The 22,492-nt window shown below is 38.6% G+C and overlaps 2 protein-coding genes across 4 annotated transcripts in view; one reads left to right on the top strand and one right to left on the bottom strand.

The window, feature by feature from the left end:
* Positions 1-20,895, bottom strand: part of ENTHD1 (ENTH domain containing 1) — a 105,510-nt gene extending 84,615 nt beyond the window's left edge. For 2 of the 3 annotated variants that reach the window (XM_025459285.2, XM_025459301.2), the window contains exons 1-2: positions 20,772-20,895; positions 14,965-15,467 (exon numbers count right to left, since the gene is read on the bottom strand). In XM_025459285.2, coding sequence (XP_025315070.1) covers positions 14,965-15,313 — 349 coding nt within the window. In that variant the 5' untranslated portion in view covers positions 15,314-15,467; positions 20,772-20,895. Of the gene's footprint in view, positions 1-14,964; positions 15,468-20,216; positions 20,599-20,771 lie in introns of all 3 variants that reach the window. The other variant, XM_025459294.2, reaches the window with a different exon arrangement.
* LOC112667549 (60S ribosomal protein L17-like) lies at positions 16,069-16,693 on the top strand. The gene has a single exon (XM_035696552.2). It carries the CDS (start codon positions 16,104-16,106, stop codon positions 16,656-16,658), a length of 555 nt encoding a protein of 184 aa, XP_035552445.1. The 5' UTR covers positions 16,069-16,103; the 3' UTR covers positions 16,659-16,693.
* Positions 20,896-22,492: the final 1,597 nt, after the last annotated feature.

The following is a 22,492-nucleotide window of genomic DNA, read 5'->3' as shown; positions in this document are numbered from 1 at the left end:
GCCCTCTGTTGAGAGATAGCAAGACCCTCCCAGCTCGCTCTACACATCCTTGGTCAAGCCTGGTTTCCAGTCTCATGCACCTGCACTTGTCTCTTACTGCACTTCCACAGGTTGTAATTGCTTATTTATTTGATAAATGTCTTTTTCCCTCCATTACAGCCAGAAGTATGCCTGTGTGCTTAAGAGATACTTCAGAAATGTCTGTTCAATAAATGAAGGAACATTCTGAGGGAAAATGTCCCAAATGCAGGGGAGGAGTCTCTGTAAACACACAAATGAGCATCATGTAAAAGGATTTAGAAATATGATAAATTCAAAGATGTTGGGCAGTGAAATGCACCAGAAACAAAGACATACATCGGACTTCTAGAAAAACATGTATTAGGCTTCAGAGAGTGGTCATAAAACATCTTAACACCGCTCCCCCCATACCTGACCCACTAACCAACCCAAATTTACTCTTCTTCCTATATTCCTTTCTCAGTGAATTTTATATCCATTCACCACCACCCCCAAAACTCAATAACCCAGGCCTCTTGTTAGTGTCAAATCCATCCTCTCGTCTCCATCTCCCAGTTCAGGCCCCACTCATTTCTTGCCTGTGGTGTTCTGTTTATTTACTTATCTCAAGTCTCCCTTGCCTTCTATCCTCCACAATGTCTCCAGGGGTGGGTGATGGAATTGGGGTAGGAAGGTAGGGGAGAAGTATCCCCAACAGTGTTATTTTCAAGTTAAAAAACCCTCAGTCAAGTTGGCACCAATAAGTTCATGCTTCAAAGTACCCCTCTGCTCTGCTCCAAATATACAGCAATAATAGACATCAGCAGTCTCAAAAACAGGATAAAAACCTCCACAAACCATAAATATAAGAGAAATGAAAAAGCAATAAGCCAGGCTGAAGCTACAGGGCTGCTGGGTTCTTGATCTGGCAGTCAGGAAGGAGTTCAGCTCCTCAGGTGTTAGGGAACCAGAGCTGATCTCACTCTTTGATGTTAGGTGGTATCTGTGTTTGAGAGAGGGCTGGGAAGAAAAGAAAAAGAAGAGGGGAAAAACCCAGCTGCTTCCTGGGCTGTCACTTATTTGTAGCTGTGGGTCTAGAAGCTAGAAGACACATGTGCAGCCTTAAGGCTGGGAACTAAACCTAAGGCAGGCAAGGCTCCTGCCACCTCAGTGGCTGCATGTAAGACACCTTAGTTCTATCACAGGGCATGGCTGCCTTTCTAAGGGCTGTACTGGAGGCTCTAAGGGAGCTGGGTGGCATGAACTGAAAACCAACATCAAGGGGTGAACATGGATAGTGGAGGAAGAACCTCCCAGTCAAAATAAGACAGAAAACTAAAATTCCAAAATAGTTTTTTAAAAAAATCTCATGCTTAAGAAAGATGGCTGATAAAAACAGCAATCAAAATGCAAATACACTGCAAGGGAAATCAGTGTTCTATAGGATTCTGTAAGATCTTCTATAAATCAATATTCTATATTGTTAGAGGATTTTAAAACGCTAAACAAAGATTTTTATTTTTACATATGTATTTATGATTGATTTGAGAGAGAGTGAGAGCACGTGCACGTGTGGTGGGGGGGCAGAGGGAGAAGGAGAGAGAGACTCCCAAGCGGTGCCAGGCCCAGCGTGAGCCAGGTGTGAGTCTTTATCTCATGACCCTGAGATCATGATGTGAGCTGAAATCAAGAGGTGGATGCTTAACCACCTGAGCCACCCAGGCACCCCCTAAACAAAGATTTTTAAGTAATACAATTAAGAGAGATTAATACAGGAATCATAACCACAACAAGAAATTGGAGATTATGAAACAAAAATAGGCAGAAATGAAACAAAAACATTGGATATGAAGAGCCGATTAAAAATCCTAGAAATGAAAACTATACTCAGTAGAATTAAAAAGAAAAAAACCCTCAACATCCAAAAACTCCAGAATCTAACAGCTGAAGAGGTAATTGAAGAATAGTATTAAGGAATTCTTCCAAAATATAGCACAGAGTGGCAGTAAGATTAAAAAGATTAATTAAAAGTCATAAACGACAGATTGTGCAAGGCCCAGTATTCACTTAGTTTCAAAAGAAGAAAATTACGGTAATCACAAAAAAGCAATATTCAGAGCAAAAGGGGCTGAGAATTTAAGAGAAAATACATGAATCCTCACATCAAAAATGATCTTCAAAGACTAAGCAGGATAAATAAAAATAATCCTATATGTAGAAATCTTGTAGAAAGACAGAACATTTAGGATAATGGGAAACTCTTAGAAGCTACCAATCAAAAAAAAAAAAAAAAAAAAAAAAAGCTACCAATCTTTTCTTTGAACCTCCAATAATAGCCCACTTGTCAGCATTTCAGTCAGCAGACATTTATTCAGCACCTTCACCAAATTGAGTAAAGAAATAGAGATCTCAATAAAATAACCTCAGCCCTCCAAACCCGGAGTCCAGTGAAGGAGGTAACATGTCCTTGGGTCATACAGCAGTGTGCTTCAACAGATATGTGGGCAAGGCGCATTGGATGGGCAGAAACTGGAAAAACAGGATAGTGGAGAAGCCCTTCCTAGTGAATGGTTTGCACTGAGCATTATTTGGACATGAATATACACTGCAGGAAATAAAAGTAATAAAAGTAAAAATATGCCAAGGAGTAACAGTATAAGCTAATATTGATTGATGATCTAGAAGGTGCCTGGCCTTCAGACATTATCTCCAATCCTCACAAAGTCCATTTTACAGATAAGAAAAGTAAGTTTAGGGGGAGTAAAAAACTTTTCCAAAGTCATAAAGTTAATAATAAGTTTGAAGGTAGAGACTGGCTCTATAGAAATACCACAATATAGACTTTAGTTTCCTTGACTGAATTTAGCATACAAATGTAAGCTTTTTTATTTGATGGGAACCTTGAGAAGAGCACGATTGTGTTGACACAGCACTGAAGTGCTAAACTGTTATTCTCTCTTGTTTGTTTACTGTACTCTGCTGTCCATGTGTGTATAATATGTAAAGAGGAACGTGGGAAGACTGGCTAGACTGGCATATTTAAGTTTAAATAGATTCATGGTTTGTTTCTTGCTGTCATGATTACCAATGATTATATTTGCTCGAAGGAGCAAAAGGTGATCCAAAATATTAAACTGTTGTAGGTATAAAGGTTTTATTTGAACTCACAGTAATATAACTTTCAAGTTACTTGTAACAATAACAAAGCACTAACAGAACAGGCTCATGATGACCCGAAGCCTGGATGTTTGTTTAAAGGAAATTCATTTGTTCATCAAAACTATAAAAATATGTGTTACAGGAAATCACATTTGTTCAGCAGCCTTGTGTTAATTATCCCACCTCTCTGTAAATGAGCACATCTACTTTCACTAATGAATCCAGCCTCCACTATGTATCAGATGGGTTTGATGGTTAGAGAATTCTGACCACTGCTGTCTGACAGCTATAGAGAGACAATCAAGTCTGATGCACTTGGAAGCTAGATTCTTCCCACAGTGCTTAGGCACTACCCTCCTTCCCGCTCCCACCCCCTCCCACCTCCCAGTCCAGGAGCTGCCTGCCTCACACTGTCCCACTTCTGTCCCTCCTGTAAAAGAAGGAAGACAGTCAGATTTCAGTTATTTTGCTTTTAGAGGCTAACCAACATCCAAAGTAATTCTACATTTTAAAATATTTTCTTTTTCTTGAACTCACTGTTTCCAGATATCTTGGCTCTGTTTAATTCATTATAGTCACCTTGAAAGTGAAATTCTAATCATTCCTTTGTTCTTCTACTTGTCCATGTCCAGTCTTTCTCTAAATCCTATCAGGGTCCAAATACCTGGTGTTTTGTTTTCTTCCCTTCTGTGAGAACCTGAACTCAAAAAACCATCTCCTCAAAAAAAAATTTTTTTTAAATCAATAACTTCTAAACTAGCGTAAATATATAAATGTATCACATCTTCCACAGTCTTTGCTTTTTACATTTCGGGTTGTGTCTCTTAACTCTGGCTTATAAGGTTTAGTTCCTACTCCAAGACTTTCAAACTTTAGTGAACAAATGGGTAGGTGATTGGTAAGGGCCAATCCTGGAGGCAGACAGGCAGCCTGTACAAAATCAGCCATGGGTCAAAGTGTGAAGCATCTAATTCCCAAATTAGATGACTGATAATGACAAGGGAAAACTAAAATGGCAGTAATGTCACCAGTGTATGCCAAGTTACTTCTAGTAAAACCGCTTAACATAATTTTTTAACAACACTGAAAATTTGTCTTTTTAGAATGTACCTTTAAGAAGAAATCCATCAAAAAAAAAAAAAAAGAAGAAATCCATCAAAAGATGAATGGATAAAGAAGATGTGGTTTATGTATACAATGGAATATTACTCAGCCATTAGAAATGACAAATACCCACCATTTGCATCGACGTAGATGGAACTGAGTGAAATAATATGCTGAGTGAAATAAGTCAATTGGAGAAGGACAAACATTATATGGTCTCATTCATTTGGGGAATATAAAAAATAGTGAAAGGGAATAAAGGAGAAAGGAGAAAAAATAAGTGGGAAATATCAGAAAGGGAGACAGAATATGAAAGACTCCTAACTCTGGGAAACGAACTAGGGGTGGTGGAAGGGGAGGTGGGTGGGGGTGGGGGTGACTGGGTGGCAGGCACTGAGGTGGGCACTTGACTGGATGAGCACTGGGTGTTATTCTGTATGTTGACAAATTGAACACCAATAAAAAATAAACTTATTTTAAAAAATAAATAAAAATAAAAAATAAAAAGAAATCTACCTTTAATTTACATAAATGTACACATATAATGGCCCATTTAAACAAAATTAACTACAATCTCATGACTTACCTAATTGAGAATAAAGTAGTACATACATCTATAATGCACACATTTCCAAGAATACTATAAATTTGGTTTTATAAAAAGAATACCATAATCTGTATAAATAAATAATTTGATGGTATGAAACATTCAACTAGGTATTTTTCAGACAATTTTAATTAAGTTCACTCCGGTAGTTCGATGAAACTTTGTTAGGATATTTTTTAAAACTCAATTAGGAGAGGCTGTGTAGCACAATAATAGAATAGCACTAAGCAGTATTAGGATATATGAGCTTTAATCATGTTCAGTCATTAATTAGCTGTGCAACCTTACCTAAATAACTTAATCTGTCTGGGCGCTAGCTCCTCATCTCTTTAAGAGAGATAACATATATCTTTTATTCCTCTAAGATATTGTAAGGGTCAAATAAGATACCAAACACAAAAATGCTCTATTATTAAAATCTAGTAACTCAAACAACTAGATACCTTATGGAAAAGACTGAACTTTACTTCCACCTCATAATATACATAAAGTTAATTCTAGATCAATCACAGACCTAGCTAAAACTGTAAGATGTCTAAAAGAAACCAAGAGAACTCCTTCATAGCTTTGGGGTAGGCAAGTTTCTCAGACAAGACACAAAAGGCATCAGCCATAAAGGAAAACATACTGCACTTCATCAAAAGACATTAAGAAAGTGGGAAGACAAGTCACAAACTTGGAGAAAATATTTGTAATCCATATATCTATCTGACAAAGGACTCATATCCAGAATGTATAAAGAACCACTACAAATGAAATTTAAAAATAGGCAAAAAAATTTAAAACTGAAATAGGCAAAACACTTGAATAGGCAAAGATGTTCACAAATCATATTAAAAGATGCTCAACAACTTTTCAGGGAAATGGAGATTGAAACAATACTATATACTCATCAAATTGGTTAAATAAAAAAGAATAACAGTACTTAAGTAGTGACAAGTATGTGGAGCAACAAACTCTCAAACACTACTGGTGGGAGTACGAAGTGGTAGAAACCACTTTAGAAGACTAGTTGAATATACACCCAGAAATGCCACTCTTGAGCATATGCCCAAGAGAACTGAATATGTATAGCCATAAAAAGGCTTACATAATAACATTCACAAGAGCTTTATTCATAATAGCCAAGAACTATACACATATCAAATGCCCATCAACAGAAGATGGGCAAAAAAACTGAGATGTTCATATAATGGAACAGGACTCACCATTAAACAGGAATGATACTACTAATGTATGCAACAACATGCATGAGTCTTAAAATCATTAGTGGAGATAAAGAAGCCAGAGGCAGAAGAATACATATGTTTCCATCTGTATGAGTTTCAAGAAAAAAACACAACTAATTTACGCAGTAGGAGAAATTAGAATAGCAGCTGCCGCTGGGAAGGAGGAAGAACTAAGTAGAAAGGGGGATAAACAGAAAGGGGGATTGGAAATGTTCTTTATCTTCATATGGGTGATTGGTTATACTTACCAACATTCATCAAACTGTATACTTAGGATCTGTGCATGTTTTAGTATATAAATTATATCTCAATAAAGCAGTGTTAGCATTAAAAACCTATTTTAAAAAATAATTTAGAGGTCAGCCCGGGTGGCTCAGCGATTTAGCACCACCTTCGGCCCAGGGTGTGGCCCTGGAAACCCGGGACTGAGTCCCACGTCGGGCTCCCTGCATGGAGCCTGCTTCTCCCTCTGCCTGTGTCTCTGCCCCTCTCTCTCTCTCTCTGTGTGTCTCTCATGAATAAATAAAATCTTTAATAATAATAATTTAGAGTAAAGAGGTAGAAATTTTATGGTTAAAGGAGTCAACTTTGACATTTATATTTTTTATATTCCTAAAAGAAAGTTAATTGCTATAAATCTGCTAAAGGTATAAAAGTATTACAGTATTAGTCATCCATTCATCTAATATCTATTGAGTGATCCTACTCCCAGGCAATGTAGTAAGTGCTAGAGATAATGTTATTGCCCTTTAGAAATTCACAGTTTTGCAAAAGATACAGGCATGTATATAAATGTGCTCTGACAGAGATATAGGGATATTGTGCACATAAGGGAAAGAACATTGCACTTGACCTGAAAATATCAAGGAGACTGAGGACTATCAGTTGGAGAACCTGAATCACCTGCAGGAACATGGCACTCTTTCTCATAAGTTTGAGCCTAATGTATAATGGGCCCTAAACCTGCGATAAAAAACAGGCCCAGCCATGCCAACTGCATCTAGCTATTTGTCCAAGACCGTAAAATTAGATTTGAGTGAATGATTTTTTAGGCCATGACTGCTGCAAGTCAAGAGTATAATATGTACATTTCTTGTATCATCTTTGACATAAAATAACTCTGAAATAGATGAAAAAAAGAATAAACCTCTCGGTTCCTGTCCCAGATTAATCAGTTCTCAGATCCTTCCTATGTGCTCCATCCTGCTATATGCTGCTAGTCAAGTGCTTGGTCAAGTCTGGAGATGTGACATGTGGTGACAGCATAGAGTAGAAGAGCAAAGAGCATGAGCAGGATATGGATAACATCATTCATTCAACAACATATTGTTGAGAACATGGATTCTAGAGTCAAAACATCTAGATTATAATCTTGACTCTAACACTAACTAGCCGTGTGAGCTAGCTACTCAACTTCTTTGTACCTTCCTTTCCTCATCAGTAAAAAGGGGCCAACCTATCCAAAGGGTTATTATGAAGATTAAACGAGTTAATACAGGTAAAATATTTAGAAGAGCCTTTGTCACACAGTTAAACGATATAAACTTGTTTGCTAATATAGGGGTCCAAAAAGTTGGAGAATACAGAATAAACTTATTTTTAAGCAGTATGTTGGTTACATTTTAAATTCATATGTTCAATGTTTTTCTATAGATTCTAGACACTGTTTCAGGTAAAGTATCTCTGTATTTAAAACAATGTGTTCTAGCTTGGATTGCATCTCATTTAATTGATTTTTAATTTCTGCCTGATTAGATCTAAATTCTGCAGTCATGAAGTCTCTTGAGTCCTTTATGCTTTTTTTTCTAGAGCCACCAGTAGCTTTATAATAGTGTTTCTGAATTGGCTTTCTGACATTGAATTGTAATCCAAATTTTGTAACTCTGTGGGAGAGAGGACTGTTTCTGATTCTTTCTTTTGAAGTGAGGTTTTCCTTCTAGTCATTTTGCTCAGTGCAGAGTGGCCAAAAACAAGTTGTACTGGGAAAAGGAGAAAAAGAGAGAAAAGAGAGAAAAGAGAGGAAGGAAGGAAGGAAGGAAGGAAGGAAGGAAGGAAGGAAGGAAGGAAGGAAGGAAGGAAAGAGAGAGAAAAGAAAAAAGAAAAAAAGAGGGGGAAGTAAACAGAAATAAAAGAACAAAAAAAAAAAAAAAAAAAAAAAAAAAAAAAGAACAAAAAAACAAGGGGGGTATCCTCTGATTCTGTATACTGTAAATCCCTCTACTTCCCCTGGAACTTTCCAGTGCTGCTTGGTCAAAAATTTGTTTTTCCCCTGTTGGTCTAGCTGGTCTTCTGGGGGAGGGGCCTGCTGTGCTGATTTTCAGGTGTTAGCACTTGGGGGGTGGAAGGGGAGATGGGCGGGGGGTGGGGGGTGACTGGGTGACAGGCACTGAGGTGGGCACTTGACGGGATGAGCACTGGGTGTTATTCTATATGTTGGCAAATTGAACACCAATAAAAAATAAATTTACAAAGAAAATAAATAAAATAAAATAAAACAATGTGTTCAACTGTCAACCTAAAACCCCCCCAAAACTATAATACAAAACAGTGTCCCCAAAGTCTGAAACAGTGAAATTTATCATAAAATTTACTAAAAATCTTTTCAGATGAATAATTAGACTCATTGTTTTAAATTTACTTCATCTGAAAAGCTGTCTGGAGGTTGAAAAAAAGCATATGGAGAACCTTGTTTGAAACGTTAACCAATGAACTATTTGAAAATAAGTTTCTCTTGTTCCCCAAGTTTTCCGAATTGTTTTCTCAACTTTTCCCCTCTACAGTACAGTTGCCTTCCCTTAGCCATGAGGAATACTTTCCAAGACCCCTAGTTAGATGCCAGAAACTGTATAGACCGTAAAAACTGTGAAGACAATCCTATATATGTCTTTTTTCTACACATGCGTACCTACGATGAAGTTTAATTTGTAAATTAAGCACAGTGACAGATTAACTACAATAATAAAATAGAACAATTATACCAATATACCATAATAAAAGCTATTATATGAATGGGTTATCTCTCTCAAAATATCTTATTGTATTCTACTCACCTTTTTTATGTGATGTGAGATAATACAACACCTATGTGATAATATGGAAGTGAAGTGAGTGACATAAGCATTGTAATATAGCACTAGGCTACTACCAACCTTCTGAACAATATGTCAGAAGGAGGATCATCTGCTTCCAGACCGCAGTTGACCAGGGGTAACTGAAACTATGGAAATTGAAACCACAGATAAGGGGAGATTACTGTAATACTATTATTAATTACTGGGCAGGCACTGTGTGATAGGCACTGTTGTAATGTTATAGAGCATGGACAAAGATGTTAAGCATCTGACCCTTGATTTTAGCTCAGGTCATGATCTCAAGGTCATGAGATTGAGCCCCACATTGGGCTCTGTGCTCAGTGCAGAATCTGCTTGTGATTTTCTGCCTTTCCCTCTGCCCCTCTTCCTGCTCATGCTCTCTCTCTCCCTCTAAAAAAATATATATAAAAATCTTTAAACCTCAAACAGACATAAAATATTCCTGTCTTCATGAAACTTATGCTTTTGTAGGAGGAGAAAGAAAACAAATAATAGGGAGTAAGAAGGGATAAAAAAATATATAAAACATGCCCTATGTCAGATAAGAAAAGCTATGAAGAAAAATAAAACAGAAGGTGGCTAGGGCGTATCAGTACAAAGAATGGGGTGGGGCTGATTTTAAATAAATAGGGTAGATATAAGAGACCTCACTAATAAAATGACTTTCTCAGATTCTCAGCAGAGATCTGAAGTGAGGAAGCAATGCAGGTATCTGGAGATGTGCACTCCGGGTAAAGGGTAAAAACTAATCAAGGAAACCAACATAAAGGTCTTTTTTTCTATAGTTTCTTCTGCTTTTACCTTTTTTCTTTGTCTCTTCTTAATACCAGTATCTCAGGTAGGATCCAATTATAGATTCTTGGATCACTGCAATTTCTCTCTCATTAATTTCTCGGTATAAACTTCATTGCTGGGATCCCTGGGTGGCACAGCGATTTGGCGCCTGCCTTTGGCCCAGGGCGCGATCCTGGAGACCCGGGATCGAATCCCACATCGGGCTCCCGGTGCATGGAGCCTGCTTCTCCCTCTGCCTATGTCTCTGCCTCTCTCTCTCTCTCTCTGTGACTATCATAAATAAATAAAAATAAAAAATAAAAAAATAAACTTCATTGCTTTTTTTCTTTTCTGATCCAACAAAATCATTCTTATTGAGTAGTTTTTCAATGATCAAATTTCTTACCTCAATTCCCTCAGTTTCTTTTTTTATAACTTCTACTAAATAAAAATTTACTGATGTCCAGTATGTACCAAGGCCTGATGGTAAAAAGATGATTATCATATGACATATACCCTAAGAATCTAGTCAAGGACAAATCTGTACATATACATGTACATGTATACATACATGCACACATATACATATATATATCAAATGGGTATACTATAAAAAACCCACACTGATATTATTAATAAAGTTCTACAGCAATTAATTCTGCCTAGTGAGAAAAAGAAATAGTTGGAGATATGGAGGAAAAGACCTCTGAGCTAGAATTTGACAACTAAGTAGGAATTCAACAAACAGCAAGAAACTGCTATTACAGGGAAGAAGAAACATCTTAAGTATCAGCACATAGAAGTGAAGAATATACTAGGAATGCCAAATGCAATGTGTTAGATTGAAGACTAAGGAATTAATAGTAAAAGGTCGATTTGGAACATGCTAAGGGGCCTGACTTTATCCTGAGAACAAGTAATTCCCAAACTGTTTTAACTGCACACCCAATCAGTAACAATTTTTTTGTCCATGCATTGACCCCCAATATACATACACATTTGTTTATGTATAAATTATGCCAAGAGCTATTATTCTAATAATTACATTCACTAAGAAACAAACACAAAATGATAAATGCATGAAAGATAAAAATAAAATATTTTTCTTGCCTTTTTGGTGCTACCAAATAATCAAGAGTATTTACAAAGTCCAAGATAGTATACTTGTGCTTCATTCTTTGATGCTAAGCTCAACTGTTAGGAAATCTGAAAGACCTTTATGATAGTGAATTTAAACATATCCAAATATACCATACTTTGTACATATAAAAGGTATAAATGCATAACTAAGCATGTCTGCTTAAAATGTCATGCTTATCTATCTTATCTCTCAAAATAGCTCATAAACTCTTTAGAACATGGGCTGATCCTCTCTTTCCACTTAAGGAAAAAAAATCAAGTGCTTAGTACAGTAATAAAATATCTGCTCTATGAAGAAAAAAATGATTATATTCCATTCACGATCATACAAAATACTTTTTTTAAACCTAATTCTTGGGGATGCAAAATTTTGATCACTATTTTAATTTTTAAAAATAAATTCAAACCTCATGAAAGTTAATGTCTTTACAATTTCTGGATTAAAAAGCACAGCATGATCAAAACCCAGGAAGATTTTCTCCAATTTCATCACTAAACCTCAAACCTGGGGTGCCTGGGTGGCTCAGTCGGTTTAAGCATCTGGCCTTTGATTTTAGCTCAGGTCATGATCTCAAGGTCATGAGATTGAGCCCCACATCAGGCTTTGCACTCAGTGCAGAATCTGCTTGTGATTCTCTGCCTCTCTCTCTCCCCCTCTTCCTGCTCATGCTCTCTCTGCCTCTCTCTAAAATATATATATATATATATAAATTTTTAAACCTCAAACCTGACCTTAAGTAAACAGTTCAAAAATAAAAAGGATATACATCATGACCAAGTGTGATTTACACTAGGGATGCAGGTTGGTACCCATATGAAAATCAAAGTAATACACCATATTAGAATAAAGGGGGAAAACACATAATCATTTCAACAGATGCAGAAAAAACACTTGACAAAAGTCAACAGCCTTTCCTCATAAAAACACTCAACAAACTAGAACTCTAACAACCTTATGATGAAAAGCATCTATGAAAACCTAACATCATACCTAATGGTAAAAGACTGAACGTTTTCCTCTTAAGATCAGAAACAAGACAAGGATGTCTGCTCTCCACCAGTTCTATTCAATCCTGTACAGGAGGTTTTAGCCAGGGAAATTAAGCAAAAAAAAGAAATAAAAGGCATCCAGATTGGAAAGGAAGAGTAAAACTATTTCCATTTGCAGATGACATGATCTTGCATGCAGAAAATCCTAAGGAATCTGAAGAAAAAAACAACAAACTATTACAGCTAATAAATGAGCTCAGCAAGTAGCAGGACACAAGAGCAATACACAAAAATAACTCAGTCAGTTGTATTTCTATACACTCGCAAAGAATAATCTGAAAATGGAATTAAGAAAACAATTCCATTTACAATAGCACCAAACAATTAAAAAAACAGTAAAAAATGAACAAGGGATTTTTTAAAAAAGATTTTATTTATTTATTCATGAGAGACACAGAGAGACGCGGAAATATAGGCAGAGAGAGAAAGAGAAACAGGCTCCATGCAAGGAGCCTGATGTGGGATTCCATCCTGGAACTCCAAGATCACAGCCTGAGCCAAGGGCAGACACTCAACTGCTGAGCCACCCAGGCATCCTGGACATAGGATTTCTATAGACATTTCTCCAAAGAAGATCTATAAATGACCAACAAGGGCATAAAAAGATGTTCAACATCATTAGTCTTTAGGGAAATGTGAATTGAAATCACAATGAGATACTACTTTTCACATTCAGTAGAATGGCTATAATCAAAAACATGGACAGTAAAAAGTGTTGACAAGGATGTGAAAAAACAGGGACCCTCTTACATTATTGGTAAGAATGTAAAATGGCATTGGTGCTAAGGAAAACAGGTTATTGGTTCCTCAAAAAAACTAAACATAGAATTGCCATATGATCGAGCAATTCCATTCTTAAGTATACACCCAAAGGAATTGAAAGTGGAGACTCAAACTGACACTTGGATGCTTTCGTTCATTGCAGCACTATTCACAATAGCCAGGATGTGAAAACAGCTCAAGAATCTCCCAACTGATGAATAGATCAACAAAATGCGATATATTTATACCACAGAATGTCATTCAGCTATAAGAGGAATGAAGTCTTGAGACGTCCCACAGCACAGATGAACTGGAAAACACTGTGGTATGTGAAATAAGCCAGACAGAAAAGGGCAAATGCTCTATGGTTTCACTTATATGAGGTACCCCGCATAGGACATTTAGAGACATAAAGTAGATGAGAGGTTAGCAGGACAGTCATTGCTTAATGGTTATGGAGTTTCTGTCTGGGGTGATGAAAAGTTTTGGAAGTAGACAGTGGTGATGGTGGTACAACTTTATGAATAGAATTAATGCCACTGAACTGCATACTTAAATGACAAATTTTGTTATTTACATTTTATCACAATATTTAAAAATTAATAATATACATAAAGCCACAGGATTGTATACTTGAAATGAGTGAACTGTATGGTAAGTGAATTATATCGCAACAAAGCTGATTTTTAAAACATGAAGAAAAAAAAGAAATGAGCTCTGAGGCTATAAAAGGACATGAGAGAATCTTAAATGCCTACTGTCAAGGAAAGAAACGAGTCTGAAAAAACTACATATTGTACGATTCCAGCTATATGACATTCTGGAAAAGGCAAAACTATAAAGACAAGAAAAAAAATCAGTGGTTGCCAAGGGTTCTAGCTTAAAAAGAACCAACAAGTGGAACATGGGGCATTATCAAGGCAGCACAACTATTCTGTAGGATATCAGAATGGTACATACATGACACGCATTTTTCAAAACCCACAGAACTATAGAACACAAAGAGCCAACCTTAAGGTAAACAAGGGACTTTAGTTAATGTATTAATACTGGTTTGTCAACTGTAACAAACGCACCACCCTACTGCAAGATGTTAATAGGAGAAACAGCGTGTGGATGGGGAAGGGTCTATGAGAACTCTGTACTCCCTGTGTAATTCTTCTGTAAACCTAAAAGTGCTCTTTAAAAAGTCTATTCTAAAAATGTATACTTAACACAAAGACTGCACTGAATTTTATCCTCTTCTCATGATTCATAAGCCTATTCCCTTTAAGCACAAATTATAATTTTACATTAGACAGGGAGGAAGTGCTGATTCTTTTAGCACTGTAGATACCAGACACTACCAAATCATCTCAGTTCAGTATTCCACGCACCCTTTCCCTATTTCACCTCCTCCTCCACCCCCAACAAAATTATTTTATGACCTAAATTTTTGTATTCATGTAAGTACTTCCATCTAGATAGTCTTTGAAGATTCTGTAGTCTTTGGAAACACTTCTTTACATTTGTGACTAAATTTCAGTCTAATTATAATTGTGAATTACAGTGACATTATTATAGCAAGCTGCCATGCCTCCCGCTTTATTCACTTTGTTCATTTTCTATGAGGTATCGTTTTATCAGGAACCTAAGTGTGTTGGTTTTACCCATCTTCTTGGGAAAAAAAAAAAAATTGTTCTCTAAGGCCCTCAGGAGTCAACACAAAGGATTAAACTGGAAACTATAACTGTCCCAGGAGAAAGGGGGCTGATACATTTAAGAACAACTTTTCCCCAGCTCCTGCTTTAAAAGGATCCTCTCCCAAACCTCTCATCTTTTTTTTTTTAAGATTTTATTTATTTATTCATTCATGACAGACACAGAAAGAGAGGCAGAGACCTAGACAGAGGGAGAAACAGGCTCCCTGAGGGGAGCCTGATGTAGGACTCAATCCCAGGACTTCGAGATCATGACCTGAGTCAAAGGCAGATGCTCAACCACTGAGCCACCCAGGTGTCCCCCAAACCTCTCATCTTTATTGGCACACCGTATGCATTTCTTTTACCTTGGTCTTTTCCAGCTTCATCTATGTGTTGAAAATCCTTTAGGGTCTGAATGTTACAGAACCCTTCTCTGCAATGCTGAATAACTTTCTTTGATCCATTCTTGATGAGATAATCCATGAGTGTCAGGGATTTATACACATGGCGCCAGTTCTTCCCATGATCATTGAGTCTCTGCCACAGCATATTCATAATCTCTGACAGAGAAATTGTGTTGAAAGTCAGGCCACTGATATCTAACATCAGAGAACTAGAAGGACCCCAAGGGTCATTAGAAGTTGCTTCTCTGACTTTTATTTCAGCATCTGAATAATTTTTCACAAAGTTTTTCACTTGTCTCCTGAATGCCATAGGTAAGACAAGTTTGAAGGTGAGATGGGGAGGAGAGCAGTGGAATCAGAGCTTATATAATTGGTTTATAAAACACTTGACAGGTAAGTGGTCCCCAGTTCTGCTGCTCCCAAACACAAATGATTAATCTTCATTTTGATGAGGCATCGGTTTCCTGCAAAGCACAAAAAAGATGTAAGTTAAATACTTTTTGAAATATCTACAGAAGACCAAGTCAGTCTGAAAAAATCTAGGATTACTTAGAAATCAGCCCTTCATTTAATCAGCCAGAATTGGGGGCACCACCTAAATTCTCCTAGGATCAGTATGGAAAAATCTCTTATAAGGAATTGGCCTGTATTATTTAAAGAAATCTAGATGGTCTTTCTAATCTTAAAAGTTTCTGTAGAAAATATCGTTCAACCTCTTTGGCCAGAAATAAATTATTTTAAAGCATTCCATGGACAATCTTTAAAAAAAAAGGAGGGGGGGTCAGCCCGGGTGGCTCAGCGGTTTAGCACCTGCCTTTGGCCCAGGGTGTGATCCTGGAGACCCAGGATGGAGTCCCACGTCAGGCTCCCTGCATGGAGCCTGCTTCTCCCTCTGCCTGTGTCTCTGTCTCTCATGAATAAATAAAATCTAAATAAATAAAATAAAATAAAATAAAATAAAATATAAAATAAAATAAATAAAATAAAAAAATAAAAAAATAAAATAAAATAAAATAAAGCATTCCATGGACAATGGTCAAGTTAGTATAAGAAAATGGGACTTGGCTCTTCCCCCGAGCGGCCTGAGGTGACCTCCGGAGATGGTTCGCTACTCGCTGGACCCAGAAAACCCTACAAAATCATGCAAGTCGAGAGGTTCAAATCTTCGTGTTCACTTTAAGAACACACGTGAAACTGCCCAGGCCATCAAGGGTATGCATATTCGAAAAGCCACCAAGTATCTGAAAGATGTCACTTTGCAGAAGCAGTGTGTGCCATTCCGTCGCTACAATGGTGGAGTTGGTAGGTGTGCGCAGGCCAAACAGTGGGGCTGGACACAGGATCGGTGGCCCAAGAAGAGTGCTGAATTTTTACTGCACATGCTTAAAGATGCGGAGAGTAATGCTGAACTTAAGGGTTTAGATGTAGATTCTCTGGTCATTGAGCACATCCAGGTGAATAAAGCCCCCAAGATGCGACGTAGAACCTACAGGGCTCATGGCCGGATTAATCCATACATGAGCTCTCCCTGCCACATTGAGATGATTCTTACTGAAAAAGAGGAGATTGTTCCTAAACCAGAAGAGGAGGTTGCACAGAAGAAAAAGATATCCCAGAAGAAACTGAAGAAACAAAAACTTATGGCCCGGGAGTAAATTCTGCATAGAATAAATGCAAATAAAAATAAAAAATAAAAAATAAAAAAAAATAAAAATAAAATGGGACTTGTACTCTGACATCTCATTCTTAAAATTTGTTGTCACATATAAAAATAGTGGGTCCTGAAGGTAATTAAGATGGTAGCATCCAAGCCTTAGAATCATCAGATGACCCTGTGGTTGTATTCTTAGAACTACAGGCCACTAGAATCAGATTTAAATATGTTCTGCATTCTTGTTAATCTGAAAGTAGGGAGGGTTGTCAGCTATTAACATAAGTAGTTGTACCTCAGTGGACTCGACATCTAACTCGTGGTACCCTTAACCAGTATTTTAGTCCTGGTAAGGTTAGCAAGTTCAAGAAAAAGGTTAAATTACTTTCTTCACTGGGCTTTAGAAAAGGAAATATGCATTTAGGAGTAAACAATGTCAATACTATGATACAAATCAGGTAACAATTTCCCTAAAACCTGGAGTGATCAGCATCTGTATTTCTCACATCCCAAAACAAGTACACACAAAAAGAGGCCCATTTAGGTTGATACAAAATACATTAAAACCTAAAGGAGGTCTGTAGCCCCAGAGCCTTAAATGATGCTTATGAATGATCAACTCGCAGTTCATATGAAACCATTCCCTTCCTTCTTTTTCATTACTTCACATTAAGGTGGGCCAGTTAGTTTGCAATTTCCCTGGTGATTCATCCCTGATGGCCACCAAGATAGTGTACTAAATTGATTTCAAGCCCTGACAAGCATCCAGACCCAATGAAGCCTCAACGATCTATAATCAGATTTTACTAGAGAAACTGCACACACACACAAAAGGAAAACATTAAAATCCATAACAAATTTGTCTTGTTTTCAGTTTTGCTTCTCTTCCTTGACCTTCACAATTCCTAGCTCAGGTTTGATTAATTTCTGTGTATTTAAGGAAGACATAAATTTTCAGAAGCAAACTAAATGAGTTATCCTTTTTTTTTTTCAAAAAAGGAGAAGGGGATAATTAACCTTTTTTTTTTTTTTTTTGTAAAAGTACAACACACTCTCAAATAAGCAAGATGGAAAATGTATCAGTTTAATTAGCATTTCTCAGAAAGAGACTATCATCAACCCTAGGAAGAAAAAGAGAAGTTGTGTGTTTTTACAATTTTCTGATTTTCTCCCTTGCTTGCACTTCAAACATAGGCATTTTTATCTGACTTATTCCTGCAGTGAAAACCAGATTTATAATGTTTCAATAAGCCATTAAAATTTTCAATCATGAAGGTTTTCTTTTTCTATTGTCTTTTTCCCCCCTTCTACCAAGCTCACGCCATGCAGAGATGCACTGTGACACTGGCTGACAGCAACAAGTATTGATCTGTTTCCTCACAAGTCTATTTAAACAAACAAAAAAACAACAAAAAACAAACAAAAAAAAAACCCTGTTAGAATCATAGCCTTCTGGAATTGAACACAGTCATCAAAATGCTATTTTTTTCTTTTTTGGCAAGCTACCTGTCTATATTTTGGAGAGACAAAAATCCTAATTTTTAGGTTCTCCTATATTTTCTACTTTGTACTCAAAGAATGTTTTCTTCCATGCATTTTCTGCCCGGGGAAAGTATCTAAATAATAGGCTTCAATCCAATGGGACTGGATGTGCCTGACATCATACCTAAATTAAACACATTCCCAATCATTAAAAAAACCATGAAGCAAAAAGTCTGGATGAGTGAATTAATACTATTTACTAACGCATGGTACTTTGTGACATGATCATAGAATAGGTAAGACACTATTCTACAATTGTTATCTTTTCAGATTAGCAAGGAGCTCAATTGGTGTTAGTTGTAAATTATATGTTGACTTTATGTGTTTTAGATGCCTGACTACATACAAATGTTCAGTTTACTCATACTATCAGAAACTTGGGATTGTAATTACAGTGATGTGACAAAAGTGGTTCCCAACAGGTAAATTTTCACACCCAAATTTTGGTTGGCTATCCAAGTCCCTAGAATATTTAGAAATGTTAAGATAGGGCAGCCCCTGTGGCCCAGCAGTTTAGCACCGCCTGCAGCCCAGGGTGTGATCCTGGAGACCTGGGATCGAGTCCCATGTCAGGCTCCCTGCGTGGAGTCTGCTTCTCCCTCTGCCTATGTCTCTGCCTCTCTCTCTCTCTTTCTCTCTGTGTGTCTCTCATGAATAAATAAATAAAATCTTAAAAACAAAAAAAAAAAGAAATGTTAAGATATTCCATGTCACAAATCTAGGTCACCTCTTCTGAGAGGCTAGCACAGTAACTACTTAGATCTTCCCAACATATTCTTTCTGCACCTGGTTTATTTCCTTCATGTGACTTACCATACTCTGTACTTTTGTATTTGTCATTTGCTTTCTTCATCACCAGACCAGGAATTCCATGACAGTAGGGACCATGACCATTCTATTTACAAGGCAATATAATCCTATTGCCTAATCAGTACCTAGAACATAATAGGTACTCAAGAAACAGGTATTGACAATCAATATCAACAAATATTTCTTGAGTATCTACCATTTGTATCACTTTCAACAAATATTTCTTGAGTATGTACCATTTGTAACACTTTGCGGATGACATAAGAAATATAAAACACGATCCTGACATTCAAAAACCAGCGTTTGATTAAGGAGCTTTTTGCCCTTAAATAATTCCAAAGTAAACACACGATGAGGTAGAAAAGGTCTCTTGGTTTCCATTTTAGACTTGCCCACTTCCACAATGCTTTGGCAAAGGCTATTTCCTCCCTCAACTTTACCTTAATCATAACAGGAAATCATTTATCAAGTGACATTGTGGAATTCAAACTCAACGGGTTTTTTTCCAGACTTCTGAAGGGTAATGCAGTGCCTATACCATACGTTACATGATACCCACAGCAAGGTGTGGGGCTGCTCTGAACAAGCAAACACATTAACATGACTGCAACAAAAACTTGTAAATATCTGGAATAAATACAGATAAGTGGCTCCTTTCAATGCAGGTGTTGCTGCCAAACGACCTGGGGGGAAAAAACTGATCTTCAAAATTCTTTGGATATCAGAACTGAGAATAAGGAATCAAGGAACTGAACTGACTTCACCCAAAGACCTAAGACAATACCAAGAGCAGCATCTAAGAGGCTGAGTGAGAGGCATCTGGAAAGAAGCATTCAGGGCAGAGAACAGCTTTCCTTTTTGTACAGGTTCTGCCTATAGACTTAAGTTAACCCGGGAGAAAATAAGCTCTGGCCAAGATTGTGATGGGAGAATGATCGCAGACGATGCCATGGCATTAGGAGGTGTTACTGCTCGGATGGGAAGGACACTGCAAGAGGCTGAGAAACCCACTTTGTGGAGCCCCTCCCTCCTGTGTGTGCTCATCGATTCATTCAACTATTAGTTCTCCAGAATTCACCGTGCGGCAGACTCCATTCTAGGAAACGGAGAAACAAGGGCACAAGGACGCAGTCCCCATTCTCTAGGGTTAAGGTCCACTCTTTTTTGAGCGCTCACAACGCGCTCACACCTAGGCGTTCACACATCTCACCTCATTGCTTTAATGATGAGGATTCCAAAGGCAGGGACTTGAGGTCCTGCTCTGCCACTTCCTAACTAAGGTTCCACAACTTCTCTGGGCCTCAGTTCCCTCATCTGCGGCACAAGGAACCACCACCACATAGACCGCGGACAGGAAGAAGGGAGATGCTTGGGAAAGAATTCTGAACACGAAGGGCGAAGGCTGAGAGAACCAACTTCCTGTAGACGGGGTCTTTCCTCGGCATCCCTTTCTTCAGAACGACCGCTGTGTACAAGGCAGGCCCTGTGCCAGGCCCGGGGTCACACAGGTGAGCCGGACCACCGTCTCCCCTCAGAGGAGTCGGACAGCACGCAGTTTACTTGGAGCAGAAGGCAGGGCCGCACAGATGTTTCTAGAAGGAGGGAGTGACACGATGGCGTCACACAACGGGGACCTTCCCTCACGCAGGCCATGGTAGCCTCAGCCCCTGCTCGCCCGCGCCCAGCCAGAGACGGCACGGCCCCGGGACAAGAGGCGGGGAGCGGGCCCCTCCACGCCCGCCTGCACCCCCAAACCATCTACTACCTGCGGAGAAAGTCTAGCCACCGGCGTCGGGACCTTTCCCCGCTCAACTTCAAGCCCTTGGCTCCCCGGCTGGTCGCCTCCCGCGGCCAGGCCCAGGCGCCCACGCCCTGCCCCACTTCCGCTTCGTCACTTCCGGCCTCTCGGAGGTCTCGTGTCTGCGGTTCACAGCGTATCGCGAGAGCAGAATGCGAGGCGTCAAAAGGACTTAGTTTGCCAGGCCACCCAGTGAATTGAGGGCAGATGGCCTCGTGTAACGATCCAGAGGGCCGTGGTGCTGCCCTCATCCTCCTTTCGAGGAGATATTTTACAACTTCTGTTACTAATGTATTGAAGCTGCCTGGAAACAGCAGCTGCAGCTGATGTCCACCTCAAAGGACCAAGAATGTAATGGTTGTTTGCTAGGAATGAAAAGAGTAGGGACGCCTGGGTGGCTCAGCGGTTGAGCGTCTGCCTTCGGCTCAGGACCTGATCCCGGGGTCCTGGGATCGAGTCCCACATGGGCTCACCCCCCGGCCCCCAAAGGGCCAATTTTTGGTTCTTGATGTTGCACTCCATCTTGATGTTGCCCCCCGCAGGGAGCCTGCCTCTCCCTCTGCCTGTGTCTCTGCCTCTCTCTCTCTCTCTGTCTCATGAATAAATAAATCTTTTAAAAAGATTTTTTCAAAAGAGTAATGAAAAGATTAGGTGTGTGGTGGGCAGGGATGGAGTGGCTCCAGGGAGGGCCGGGGGTCCCACTGATGGGTCATCGTTGAGATAGTCAGCGGATCTTCAGTGAGCCCGGCACCCCACCAAGCTGTGCGGATGCAGAGATAAAGCAGGAGTCGGATGCTGCAGGAGTTCACAGGCTAGTGGAGGTGACAGGCACCGTCACAGAAGATTGTCACAAGATAGGTATCTTGTAATAAGAGAGGAGAGAGCATCTAATTCTGCCAAGGAGTATTCGAGGGCAGGCTTCAGGGAAGACTTTACATCTGTATCTTAAAGGATGACAGAGTTCACTGGATAGACAAAGTGGAGGAGGCCATTAGAGGCAGAGGACACATCGTGTGTAAAGGCTTGAAAGCCAAGAGAGCCTATTATCTTGGTAAAACTACAAGTCCTGTAGTTCCGATGGCTGTCTCAAAGGCTATTAGTGGAACAGCAGAGGACGAAGTGGCAGAGGAAGTCAGATCATGAAAGACCGAGTCCAGCCTGCTGGCTGATTTTTATCTGGCACACATTGAAAATATAATCAAACCCATGTTTTAAAAGCACATGGCTGGCTGCGTGGACTATGGCAATATTCCATCAGGGTGGAGGGAAAAGACAGACCATAGAAAAAGTCTTCAGAGATGAAAGTAACATTTGCTTTTAGCTCCTGCTACTTCAATCATAACAATTATTATAACAGACCTCAGGACAGCTGCTGACGTGTAGTTAGGTAATTATAATGTAAAATGGTAGAAGATATGAAAGAAGTCAGTGTGTTTGGAATACTGCTTAGCTGGCTATCAAATAGACTAGTGGGCATAGTAGCCAGAGAGAAATGTAAAAGGTGGCCTGGAAACAGATTGAACAGGGCCTTGAATGCCATGCTAAGGTTTTATTCTATAAAATAGTGAGGGACAAACAAGTATTTTATTTATATAGTGAGCTATAGTTTAGGAAGATATTTTTTTTCAAGTCATGGATTATATAAATTTCAAAGGAACTCTGAAAAGTAGATATAATTATTCCATTTT

Source organism: Canis lupus, chromosome 10, assembly GCF_003254725.2.
Source record: "Canis lupus dingo isolate Sandy chromosome 10, ASM325472v2, whole genome shotgun sequence".
In the NCBI taxonomy this organism is placed as follows: domain Eukaryota; kingdom Metazoa; phylum Chordata; class Mammalia; order Carnivora; family Canidae; genus Canis; species Canis lupus.
The sequence above is the reverse complement of the archived record's forward strand: the minus strand, read 5'-3'. Positions and strand labels throughout refer to the sequence as shown.